General features: G+C 38.4%; 1 protein-coding gene across 5 annotated transcripts in view; it reads right to left on the reverse strand.

Moving 5' to 3' along the window:
• Positions 1-13,949, reverse strand: part of POGZ (pogo transposable element derived with ZNF domain) — a 45,836-nt gene that overhangs the window by 17,503 nt on the left and 14,384 nt on the right. For 3 of the 5 annotated variants that reach the window (XM_079931875.1, XM_079931876.1, XM_079931874.1), the window contains exons 2-5: positions 11,034-11,158; positions 9,891-10,049; positions 1,647-1,822; positions 378-486 (exon numbers count right to left, since the gene is read on the reverse strand). In XM_079931875.1, coding sequence (XP_079788001.1) covers positions 378-486; positions 1,647-1,822; positions 9,891-10,049; positions 11,034-11,157 — 568 coding nt within the window. In that variant the 5' untranslated portion in view covers position 11,158. The remainder of the gene's footprint in view (positions 1-377; positions 487-1,646; positions 1,823-9,890; positions 10,050-11,033; positions 11,159-13,949) is intronic. The other 2 variants (XM_079931878.1, XM_079931877.1) reach the window with 1 other exon arrangement.

Raw genomic sequence — 13,949 nt, forward strand, 5'->3', positions numbered from 1 at the left:
AAAGTAAAGCAAAATAATTTTATAATCCCACCATGTAAGTGAGTAGACTTATAAGGAATACAGAATTTGGGAGTTTGCATTAATAATAGTTCTTCAGGATAACAAACTTAATAGCTGAATAAAACAGCAGAAACAGAAAAATAACTATATAAACCCTGTTTTACTGCCTTATGAAGGGTGGTAAAAGGTTAAAAAATAAAACCACCACCCTGGCCAAAGGTTAGAGTTTTTTAAAAATGGGGCTTAAACCAATATGATTTTTGTAGTTTTAGATTTCCCTTAAATACACTTTTTAAATGACCTTGAATATTTTGAGACAACAAAAACAAGCCTTCTGGATGCTGGTTTATTCCAAATGGGTAGACATTTTTCCTTACCTGGGACTAGTGTAATTGGTCTAACTGTTTGGCCTTGCTGTACGTTCAGCACAATCCCAACCTGATTCATTGCATTTTGTACAGGCCGGACATTTCTTACAGGAAATCCCTGCATTAAAAAGCAAAATGATCTTTAACATGGAGATCAGCTAACACTAGCAGAGACTGCATTAAGACCTATATCCAAAAAAATGCCCACACCCTTACCTAATGATTCTCTCTCTAGAACTAGAGCTTTTAAATGACTGAGATGGAGAAATTTTGGACTTCTGGCAAACTTGTGAGTGGCAAATATTAAAACTGGAGAATGAGCTTTGGTACATATGAACAAAAATGAAAACCTACTTCTTGTCTTAAGAGAACCTCAGCTTAAAAAGCTCATCCACAGGGGCTTCCCTGGTGGCGCAGTGGTTGAGAGTCTGCCTGCCGATGCAGGGGACACGGGTTCGTGCCCCAGTCCAGGAAGATCCCACATGCCGCAGAGCAGCTAGGCCCGTGAGCCATGGCCGCTGAGCCTGCGCATCCGGAGCCTGTGCTCCTCAACGGGAGAGGCCACAACAGTGAGAGGCCCGCATACCGCAAAAAAACCACAAAAAACAAAAAAAAACTCCTCCACAAACTGGCCCCTCAATTGCTAAAGGCATAGAATGCAAAAAAATGACACTAACAGTATTCACTGGAGTGATTCAACATACAAACAATTGTACGAAACTGTTCCCAAAGTCCACTTCAAAGGCCATACACCTCTGGGAAATTTGTTAGACAAGGCAGAAAAAAGCATTTGCCTTTACATTCCATACCAGCATTAGGCTTTCAACTCCAATTCACATTTATATCAAATAAGTCATCTTCCTTCTCTTCCAAAGATCTGCCGGCACTTCACCAATCTTGCATGTATATTTCCATAAGTCAACTAACTCACCCCATTTTAAGAAAAATAGCCCAAGCAAAGGGTAAGAACCCTTGAGGACCAAGTGTTAAGGCTTCCTAATGCAAGCTTCCCACTCTTTCCTGCCTAGACCTCAATCAAATTACTTAATAGTCCTCCAGGGGTATAAAGAGGAGATTACCCAGCTGTACACTATGTTGGGCTTTCTACTAAAGTCAGTATCAAATTAAAAACTAGCAAATGAGAAAGCCAAATCAAAAGACAGGACTTAGAACCATTTCTAATGATGATAAAGACTTAAGTCATAGCCTTCAAAGGTTCCCATAGTCTTTCTCTCCTCTACCGTGTCTGAATTCAGTAGAATTCAGAGTCCTATTTACCTGTGTAGTGATGAATATTGGTTGTGAGGCCACAGGGGAACTAGTCACATGATTGGCATTCTGCATGACCTGGACAGGCCTCAATACTGGTTGAGTAACCATTGTACCCAGACCTGAGGTTGGATTCTGGGTTAGGATGAGCGGCTGTCCACCTTGTTGGACCAAAGAATTGCCAGCTAGAGGGAAGAGGAAAAAAAAAAACAATGTAAGAGAAAATAAACCCACCATTATAAGCAACACAATGGTCTTAGATAAATGGTGTTCCCATATATCAAGATATCCAAGACTGTCACTCACCTCAGGTTTAATGTCAGCAAACTTACCAAATATTTAAGCTTCACCCAAAGCTACAACTAACAGAAAAATACACAGAAAGGGAAAGTTCACTAAAATCTCCCCCATATATCTTAACTAGGGATGTCGTAACACACACAGTAAGACTTCTACATGGCTATCACTTTGACTCTGATGATTTAAGTGACCACAAATAATCTCCCCATACCAAATCAGCAAAACAAAGTAAGATATAAGTTCCTTCCCCACATTTTAACTAGGTAAAAACCTATTTTATCAGAATGTAATTTGTTGTTAGCTAATCCACCTTATATTTTAAAAAGAGGAATATTCATCTACAAACATTAATTCAGCAAGTACACAGAATCTAAAAAATGGGATCTCTTCCTAGCGCATCAAATCTCAGAAATGCAACAGATTCTCTAAACATCCATTGTCTTTAATAGGTATGGGAACACAGAGACTGACAGGCTACCTTCTTTATGTCATCAGAACTGATAAAGAAAAGACCTGGCCAAAACTAATCAACACCAAGTAAAACTGATATGACTTAAGAAGATTCATTCATTAATAAATAGTAACAAATATCATAAATATTAAAAAACTGGCTAATTTTTTTGAAATATTTTAAATTCTTTTTCATGTGTGTTAAAAGTAATTTTGTAATGTTTTTAAGTCCTGTATTTGCTACAATTGGCTAAAAAATCATTTACACTAAGTTTCCTGATCTACAAAGAATACTCCAAAACAGAAATTCTATTTCAGAGAGCCAAAACATTGGCTTTGCCAAAAAGCACGTTCTTTTTTTCTGTAAGATGGCTCTAGTAGCACTTAGTTGTCTTTAACTTCATTCAAAACAATTTTGTTAGATTGTATTGGGACAGCTGCCATAGTGTGCATTTAAAAAAAACTTATCAAGATTGTTGACTTTTTGTGTAGCCATTTTAATACTGAAGATGGAAGAAAAAATTTTTCATTTTTGGCAATATTATGCTTTATTATTTCAAGAAAGGTAAAAACGCTGATATGCAAAAAAAGATTTGTGCAGTGTATGGAGAAGGTGCCGTGACTGATCAAACGTTGTCAAAATTGGTTCGTGAAGTTTCGTGCTGGAGATTTCTCGCTGGACAACGCTCCACGGCTGGGTAGCCCAGTTGAAGTTGACGGCGATCAAATCCAGACATTAGCTGAGAACAATCACCATTATATCACGCGGGAGATAGCCGACATACTCCAAATATCTAAATCAAGCACTGAAAATCACTTGCACCAGCTTGGTTATGTTAATCGCTTTGATGTTTGGGTTCCACATAAGTTAGGTGAAAAAAACATTCTTGACCTTATTTCTGCATGCGATTCTCTACTTAAATGCAACAAAAATATTCCATTTTTAAAACGGAAAAATTGTGATGGGCGATGAAAAGTGGATAGTGTACAATAATGTGGAACGGAAGAGATCGTGAGGCAAGCAAAATGAACCAGCACCAACCACAGCAAAGACCGGTCTTCATCCCAAGAAGGCGATGTTGTGTATATGGTGGGATTGGAAGGGAGTCCTCTGTTATGAGCTCCTTCTGGAAATCCAAACGATTAATTCCAACAAGTACTGCTCCCAATTAGACCAAATGAAAGCAGCACTCGACAAAAAGTGTCCAGAATGAGTCAACAGAAAATGCATAGTCTTCCATCAGGATAACACAAGACTGCATGTTTCTTTGATGACCAGGCAAAAACTGGTACAGCTTGGCTGGGGAGTTGTGATTCATCCACTGTATTCACCAGACATTGCACCTTCGGATTTCCATTTATTTCAGTCTTTACAAAATTCTCTTAATGGAAAAAATTTCAATTCCCTGGAAGACTGTAAAAGGTACCTGGAACAGTTCTTTGCTCAAAAAGATAAAAAGTTTTGGGAAGATGGAATTATGAAGTTGCCTGAAAAATGGCAGAAGGTAGTGGAACAAAATGGTGAATACGTTGTTCAATAATGTTCTTGGTGAAAATGAAAAATGTGTCTTTTATTTTTATTTTAAAACCAAAGGAACTTTTTGGCCAACCCAATACCTAAATCAAAGATTCAAGCAAAATACTGCAACTTTTTTACCTCAAATCACCAGAATGGGATGGACTCCCCTGAAGCTTTAAGTTCCACTTGACAAATGGTGTCACTATAGTTAGCTACAGAGCTAGACCACCAAAGTGGGTATACAGGTGGCTATTAATGGGCCAACCTTGAATTGTCCCATGTTCTCCCAGAAACTGAGAGTCCATCAGTGGACTAGACCCTCATAGTTACTGGGCCAGCAGACTAGTAATTATAGATGCTGACAGATAAAAAATTCCAAATTCTAGCTATGCTAATTACACTGGCAATTTATTGACTCTCTCTCTCTACATTTTTAACTTAAGTATTTTATTATGGAGATGTTCAAATACATATAAAAATAGAACACTATAATAAATCTCTATGTACCTATATCAGCTTCAATAATTATCAACTTAAGGTCAATCTTGTTTCATCTATACTTCCCATTCTCTTACCAGCTCCCATATTATGTTGATACAAGCTTCAGATCATATCACTTCATCTATAAATATTTCAGCATATATCTCTAAAAGGACTTTAAAAAAGAGGAAATATCAACACCATTATCACTCCTAAAAAAATATTATAATAATTCTGTAACTATAGTGGATAATACTGTATGATATAATTGAAGTTTGCTGAGAGAACAGAACTTAAATGTTCTCACTACCCCCTATCCCTACCCCCAAAAGAGGATAAATATGTGAGGTGATGGATGTGTTAATTAACTAGATAGTGGGAATCCTTGCACAATGCATACATATACCAAATCACCACAAAGTACACATTAAATATCTTACAATTTTATTTGTCAATTATACCTCAATAAAGTTAAATATATACAACAATTCTTGGGAGCTTCCTTGGCAGTCCAGTGGTTAGGACTCTGCACTTCCACTGCAGGGGGCACGGGTTCCATCCCTGGTGGGGGAACTAAGATCCCACATGCCGCACTGTGCGGCAATAAATCAATGAATGAATGAATGAACAATTCTTTAATATCAAATACCCAGTTAGAATTCAAATTGACAATTACATTTTTTTGTTTGAATTATGTTACAAAAGGGTTCATAAAGTATAACTGATGACATACCTCTTCAATCTCTTTTAATCTATAGGTTCCCCATCCATCTCTTTTTTACTCCTCTGCAATTTACGGTTGAAAATATTGACTAAGCAAAAACATGTATTTTCTATTCACTATTTTAACTGCTAGGGTAAAAGAAAATAAATTATCTGTTATTTATCTAAGCCTAAGAATTCTTAAGATAATCACTGACTCAACATCTCAACTAAATATAGGAAGGGAAGGATGGAAAATTTTTTGCATTTATGTGAAATCAACCAGCATTAGCAAGTCTCAAAAGACAGGCCTTGTTCCCATGAAATCTACACATACTCTACTACTATAAAGAATGTTAACACAGCATTTTCTGCAAATATTCTCTCTGACCTCAGGGTCATGTTTGAATTTTGGTGGATTGTTAGGACCTTTCCAAAAATAAAGTGCAAACAAAAAAGTAGGTTTCTAAGCCTAGACTAGGTTTACAATTCAATTGAAAGCAAAAACCAGCATACGGCAAGTCACACTGGGTAAATTAAAGTCACACAGTAAATATTTATTTAATGTATTCTATAAATTCATTCTTATAATTCTAATGAATTATAATAATTCCAATTCTAACAAATGAGTTGTTTTTAATGATTTCTGCATTCTTATTAAGTCTTTCCTAAAAGAAATTCTGACAATTCAAAGGTCTTATGAAGTTCTATTTCCAGAGAATGAAAGAGGAAGTTAGAACCCTGAGACTTAAAAAAGCCTTTAAAAACGGGCTTCCCTGGTGGCGCAGTGGTTGAGAGTCCGCCTGCCGATGCAGGGGACACGGGTTCGTGCCCCAGTCCGGGAAGATCCCACATGCGGAGCGGCTGGGCATGTGAGCCATGGCCGCTGAGCCTGCGCGTCCGGAGCCTGTGCTCCGCAACGGGAGAGGCCACAACGGTGAGAGGCCCGCGTACCACAAAAAAAAAAAAAAAAAAAAAAAAAAAGCCTTTAAAAGAATTATCTGACCAATCCCCTACCTGTAAGTTTGTTCTCCAATAAACTAGGTACCTCAGCCATAAACTGATTAAATAATAGAAGATTTAGCAGCTTCTCTCACAACATGTTCTGTTTGTTTTACAAATCTGAAGGTCTTGATTTTTTTTTCTTCATTCTTTTAAGTTCACTTACACAGCCTTAAACCCCAGAGATAAGAGGGCCAAATGGAGTTGAAATGGGCCAAACAGGAATTGAAAATCATAATTACAATAAAAAATGTATAACATTAAATTCATATCATTCACAGCTCAGAATTAAGCAGTGGTTCATTTCACTTCATAATGTTCCTTTCCAATGCAAACATATGATCAGTCAGAACTACAGGAATAATTTCTAAATGCTGAGTGGTGGATTCTGAAGAACAGCAAAAATAGTAAAAATGTTCTAAAATTTTATTCCTAACACTCTGTTAAAGAAAAAAGCCTTATTGAGATATAATTCACATACCATACATATTTTATCACCCATTTAAAGTGTACAATTTAGAGGCTTTTAGTGTATTCACAAGGTTTGTGCAATCATCACCATTATTTAATTCCAGAACATTTTCAGCAGCTCAGAAAGAAACCTTACACCCATTAGCAGTTATTCCCCATTCTCCTCCCCCCAGCCCTGGCAACGAACAATCTAACTTTCTGTCTCTACAGATTTGTCTATTATGGGCATTTCATAACAATGGGGTCATATATGTGGCCTTTTTGATATCTATCTATCTATCTATTTTTGGCTGTGTTGGGTCTTCGTTGCTGCGTGCGGGCTTTCTTTAGTTGCGGCGAGTGGGGGCTACCCTTCGTTGAAGTGCGCGGGTTTCTCATTGCGGTGGCTTCTCTTGTTGCAGAGCACGGGCTCTGGGTGCACGGGCTTCAGTAGTTCTGGCACTCAGGCTCAGCAGTTATGGCTCTTGGGATCTAGAGCGCAGGCTCAGTAGTTGTGGCGTACGGGCTTAGTTGCTCCATGGCATGTGGGATCTTCCCGGACCAGGGATCAAACCCGTGTCCCCTGCATTGGCAGGCAGATTCTTAACTACTGCGCCACCAGGGAGGTCCCACATTTTGCTTATTCATTCAACATCTTAGGTTGTTTCCAATTCCGGGCTATAATGAATAACGCTGGCACTTCAAGAGTATCTGATTTTAGAAAGTCACACAATTGTGTGCTTATCTACGCATAAAAGAAGTTTTGAGCCCCCCCCTTTTTTTGGCCACACTGCATGGCCTATAGGATCTTAGTTCCCCAACGAGGGATTGAACCCAGGCCCTCGGCAGTGAAAGCACGGAGTCCTAACCACTGGACCACCAGGGAACTCCCAGCATGAAAGAATTTTTGGATGAACACACAAGACATACGTAACTGTGGTTACCAGTTTTTTTTTTTTTTTTCGGTATGCGGGTCTCTCACTGTTGTGGCCTCTCCCATTGTGGAGCACAGGCTCTGGACGTGCAGGCTCAGCGGCCATGGCTCACGAGCCTAGCTGCTTCGCGGCGTGTGGGATCTTCCCGGACCGGGGCACGAACCCGTGTCCCCTGCATCGGCAGGCGGACTCTCAACCACTGCGCCACCAGGGAAGCCCCCCACTTTTTTTTTAAACCATGAACACAGGTTAACATTTTAATTTGAATACTAGGGCTTTCTAAAGTAAATAAAATCCATTTTCATATTTCAAAAAATTTTTGTACACAGGCCACAGGAATCAAGGGTCCATTCAAAGAGAGTAGGTCACATCAGTGTGTCATGAGATGCTCATCATGGGCCTTGGAATGCTGGGATCAAAGAAAAATTCAGCTAAACTGGTGGCTAATAGCACTTTGACAGCTTATATTAAGAGAAACATAGGAAAGTAGTATAATACAGTGGGAAGGCCACAAGTTTTGCAGTCTAAATAATTCAAATCCAGTTTAGTCGCTTACTATTTGACCTTAAGTACATTATTTAGACTCTCCACGCCTTGGTTTCTGCATCTGTAAAAATGAGAAAATCTCTAGATATAGGTTCCTCATCTTTATATATATGAGGGTCACTATAGGTTTAAAAAAATTCTAAGGATTTTTCATGTGATAAAAATTATTTTTTCAGGGACTTCCCTGGTAGTCCAGTGGTTAAGACTCTGAGCTCCCAATGCAGGGGGCCTGGGTTCAGTCTCTGGTCAGGGAACTAAGATCCCACATACTGCAACTAGGCCTGCACAATGCAACTACTGAGCCCACGTGCTCTAGAGCCTGCGCGTTGCAACTAGGGAGCCCGTGCACCACAACTTCCCACATACTGCAACTAAGCCCGCATACTGCACTGAAGAGCCTATGAGCTGCAACAAAGACCCAGCACAGCCAAAATAAATAAATTTAAAAAATTTTATTTTTTCAGTATCCACTTATGTAGAGCAATCTATTATGGCAATTTGACGCTAACAAATTTTAAATGCCTGACCCAGCAATCTCACTTTACATTACAGATATGCTTACACAGCGGGCACAGATACAATGTCTGAGAATGTTCACTGCAGCACTGTTTGTAATCACAAAAAAATGGGATTGTAGTAAATGTCCAACAATAAGGGAGGTAAATGGTTATATTCAACACTAAGAACACCAGGTGCACCTCTAATGGAAATGTAAATGGATACAACATTTCTAGATGGCCAATCCAGGAAAAATATTGATCAAAATCCTTAAAAATTGTGATAACCTTTGATCCAACAATTTGACATTTAGAAATGTATTCTCAGAACTATGGATGTGAGAAAAGACAAGAGAGACAAGAGAGACAGAGATGTTCACAATAGCCCTTTAAAGTAGTAGTACACAGCTTTACAACCTATTGCTAGTAACAGTTAGCCAAACAACGGGAAATAGTCATCAAAATGTTACAAAAAGATTTATTAAAATGAGAAGATATTCACTACATATTGAGGGAAGAAAGCAAGTACAATCTGTATGGATCTATTTTTATAAAAAGTGAATCACTGCACATAGCATATAAATGTACATAAAAGTACATATATGTACAGAGTAAGTTACAAACAGTTATCTCCAGGTAGTGAGATTACAGTTAAAAATTGTTTTGTTTTTTTTTTACTGTCCACTTTTTCTACAATGCATATATTATTCTTGTATTAATAAAGCTAAAGGAATTAAATAAGTCCTTTATAGCAATGCAATGATTCTATGAAGGTGCTTATTCTACACATGAATCTTGAGACATAACTTGCCAGTAACTCACTTTCAGAATGTAGAAACAGTCATCAGAAATGAAACAGAAACCAATACTATATAACTTCTCTAGTCAATAAACTCACTAAAAAACACTTCTCTTTCACCATTTCTTCAGGTAGACAACAACCCTATCCTATTTTTCATACCCAGGAACCAATAACCAAATGAATCTGCCAAAGAAAATATGGAACAAAGCTGCCCTCGGAGAATTCTTAGCAGACTAGTGGGGCTCTTCTAATTAAAAAACATAAACAATCAAACAAGCCCCCCATACATCTCTTTAATAGTTAGGAATTTGGGGTTTACATTTTCTTTCCTAGAAATTATCAGCAAAAAGACTCAGCTGTCCTCTGACTTGAAACACTAGCATCGATTCAGCACTAAATCAGAAGGAACAGCACCACTTACTTCCGTAACAGAGAATCAGGACTAAACTCACTCCAACACCAGCAGAACCACATCAGTACCTAAAACTGAACAGGTACAGCTGTTCCTAAGACCTTTTTTAGTCTCTCACCCCTCTAGCCCAGGAAGAATTTCCCAATAATCCCACTTACCATTGTTGTTGGCAATTAGTGTGACAAGAGTCTTCTTTGTACTGTCGCTGTTCTGTGCCCCGCTGCTACTAACGGTGGTGGATGTAGAGAGGTGCCCAGCAACAGAAGCATGGGCAGCGATGGGCACTGGAGCCGAGACAGGCTGCTGGCTCACAGAAACTGTGGGGAAGGGGAGGCACAGTCACTTGGAGACAGGGACAGATGACACTAAAGGATACTGTTCTAATCTTCCCTTTTCATCTTACTGTGGGTCTCTATAGCCAAAAACTTTCCTGCTTTATTCGTAAATCCAACTGTTCATCTGATTTCTCCTATGTGTCCCTCACACCACAAATTAGACACAATGCCTTCTTCTTAGCCTCACATTTCCTGGTAAATTAAGTTAGATTATGAGCTCACTGAACCCGGATTTTACTGTTTTGCTTATATAGCACAAGCAAACCTCTAGAATTCAAAGGCTTATTATCTCCACTACTGGTATTCATAACCATGCATTAGTAAGCCGTCCACAAGACCCTGAACTGTCCTGTTTCAGCCCAAACCAATGCCATCTTCAGTTCTCAAGGCAGGAAAGATAAAAAAATTAAAAGAGCAACAGATACAATTTAGAGGGGAAAAGAACTACCACTCAGTTTCTGAATTCAGGGCAATCTAGAATTTGACCCTGCAACATCACCTTTTTGAAAGAGACGCTAACAAGCCTAAGTTTGTAAACTGTCCATGGAGGCAGACACGAAGCGAATTCTGCTCAGCTCACAAAGGAAACCAAGTTCAAGTAAAACAAACAAAAAATCCCCCAAGACTATGGGAACCTGTTTTTGACTGGGTATATAAATGAGCACTGACACACACCTTTGCATTCTTGTTCATACATCATTTGGTAAGAGGATTGCTTATGTGTTTGATAAACATTGGTTAATCCAATTCTCAATGTTTTCAATTTATTAAATGTGTTTTTAGCTTTATGTACAAGGAAACCAAAGCACTTACAGACCAGAGCACAGCGGAAAAAGGTAGCACCAGTGCCACAGTGAAGCAACCCTGGATTCTTGAAGTCTTCTTCCACCTCGCACTTTCTTAACAAAAATGCCATTCAATTCAGTCAATATAACAATGATCTAAGAGCAAAAGAATTTTTGTTACCTGTAGTAGTTTTATCCACTGAATTATAATCCTCAACTACAGAATCCTCAATGACATCACTGATTTTCTGCCATGGCTCCAACTCCTCCTCCTCACATTCCATAAAGAGGTCGGTGTCCGCCATGCTACAAGAAAAAGAAGATTGAATAAGATATTGACCTCAGAATGGGAGAAATAATTTTATATAAAATATGGAATCAGATTCCTGAATCTATTGGTAACCTATTCCCTTGTGCTCCCTCTACCATTTCCCCTAACCTCCCCCCATTTCCAAGGTTCCAGAAGTATAACTTTTATTCTTGAAAAAAAAAATTAATGTGGAAGAGTCCACAGCAAATTATTTAATAATTAGGGTTATGAAAATTTAATCTATAATACCCAGGGCTGGGATTAGGGTGAGGCGAATCATGCAAGTGGAGGGTCAGATCCTGCTTTATTTAAAATTGATATTTTGCTCATTATGAAATTTTTTGCATTAATATTGAGCTTTCAAAAATGATACATTTGCTGTTTGAGGAAAGTACCCTAGGAACTTGTTTGGAAAACCGGGAATTTTTGAAGAAAGCGCTAACCATTCTGTCTCTAGACTGCTGTTCTACTGATTCTGGACTTGAGCTGCAACATTTCCAGCCTCCAGCCAACCCTGCTTGCTTCAGACTGGCCCCCACAATCCTAATTGGCAAGAGCCAGTTCCTTAATATCTATCCTGTTGTTACTGTTCTGAACTCAGTGGTTTTTGTATACTGATAGACTCCTTGGTTTGTCTCAAGTCTGAAGTCAAGGGGAGATTCTGTCAGCAACCAAGACCTCTCTGTTCAGTCCTTAACGGGTTTTTCCTCAATTGCATGGCTTGTCCCTATATTTGTGCTACTAAATGTATAAAGGTATATAGTTATACCACCCTCTAAATTTTCTCCAATCATTTAATATATTGTGCAATGTAAAATACATTGCATCCTTAAAGCTGTCTGTCCATTTATCTTTATTTCAAGAATCTGAACAAAGGGCCAGGATATACTTGAGCTCTGTGTTTGGTGAAATTTAAATGTAAATAAAATAAAAATAATAGCATAAAAATGATACATTAAAATAGTATTTTATCTTGATTACTGAGCTTTTTTGCACTTAAGTGAGAACCTCACTTGTCACAATCTAATTCCAACCCTGCTACTACCTTAAACTCCACCATGATTTTGGGAGTCAGGCTTTATTTGAAAACACTGCTTAAACACTGCTTAAATTACATTCATCTTTATAATACAAATAAAGAGTTATTGTTACTATGCTGCTCTCCAGTATTAGTTGACTAAAAGTCAATTTCTTTGTCTTGGAATGGAAGTAGCATTACTGCTCAATGTTCAAACAAAACTTTTAAGGCAAGGACTCTCGGTGCCCTTAGTATCTCAGAAATTTTTTCACCACACCCCGAAAGCAAAACCAAAACAAAACAACCAACCTAACCTTTGTGTTTAAATAGTTAGGGCCCTACAATTTGATAGTATTACTTTGCAAGATGCCCAACAGATGGCGTTGTCCCCTTGAAAATTTAAAATATTCCAGCAATGCCGCAGTAAGTTGGCTAGTCAAGTGCCCAGTTTTTTTTGTTTTTTTTTAACATCTTTATTGGGGTATAATTGCTTTACAGTGGTGTGTTAGTTTCTGCTTTATAACAAAGTGAATCAGTTATACATACACATATGTTCCCATATCTCTTCCCTCTTGCATCTCCCTCCCTCCCACCCTCCCTATCCTACCCCTCCAGGCGGTCACAAAGCACCAAGCTGATATGCCTGTGCTATGCGGCTGCTTCCCACTAGCTATCTACCTTACGTCTGGTACTGTATATATGTCCATGCCTCTCTCTCGCTTTGTCACAGCTCCCCCTCCCCCTCCCCATATCCTCAAGTCCGTTCTCCAGTAGGTCTGTGTCTTTATTCCTGTCTTACCCCTAGGTTCTTCATGACTTTTTTTTCCCCTTAAATTCCATATATATGTGTTAGCATACGGTATTTGTCTTTCTCTTTCTGACTTACTTCACTCTGTATGACAGACTCTAGGTCTATCCACCTCATTACAAATAGCTCAATTTCGTTTCTTTTTATGGCTGAGTAATATTCCATTGTATATCAAAACTACAATGAGATATCATCTCACATCAGTCAGAATGGCCATCATCAAAAAATCTAGAAACAATAAATGCTGGAGAGGGTGTGGAGAAAAGGGAACACTCCTGCACTGCTGGTGGGAATGTGAATTGGTACAGCCACTATGGAGAACAGTATGGAGGTTCCTTAAAAAACTACAAAAAGAACTACCACATGACCCAGCAATCCCACTACTGGGCATATAGCCTGAGAAAACCATAAATCAAATAGAGTCATGTACCAAAATGTTCATTGCAGCTCTATTTACAATAGCCCGGAGATGGAAACAACCTAAGTGCCCATCATCGGATGAATGGATAAAGAAGATGTGCCCACAGTTTTAATGGGTAAAGTGCTTCATTTGATTCTAACTGGTCTCTAATATTCTATTTTAATTATTTCTGTGTTCCCAAACCAAAACCACAAAGGAAAGAAGGTATGAGCAGGGTAAGAAAAAGCTCTAAAGTGTCAACTTAAATTTTCTTAGTTTTGTATTTAATTTACATATACAAAAGACAATGCTAGCCAGAAACCGAATTAAAAAGAAGCCAAATCCATATCAAAGGCATTCTTTGAGTCAAGACTACACAACACACTTTTGTATTTTCCAGTCTAGTTCCACTGAAAGAGGTAACATTCTAAACAACTCTTTTCTAACTGCTTAATTTTATACTATTGTTCTTTGTTTGCTGTGTAACTTTCTTAGAGCCCACAGCCAACAGACAATTAATGCATACTATCAAACATCCAGCAGAATGAATATAAGCTGTGG

The sequence above is a fragment of the Stenella coeruleoalba genome, assembly GCF_951394435.1.
Source record: "Stenella coeruleoalba genome assembly, chromosome: 1".
NCBI lineage: Eukaryota > Metazoa > Chordata > Mammalia > Artiodactyla > Delphinidae > Stenella > Stenella coeruleoalba.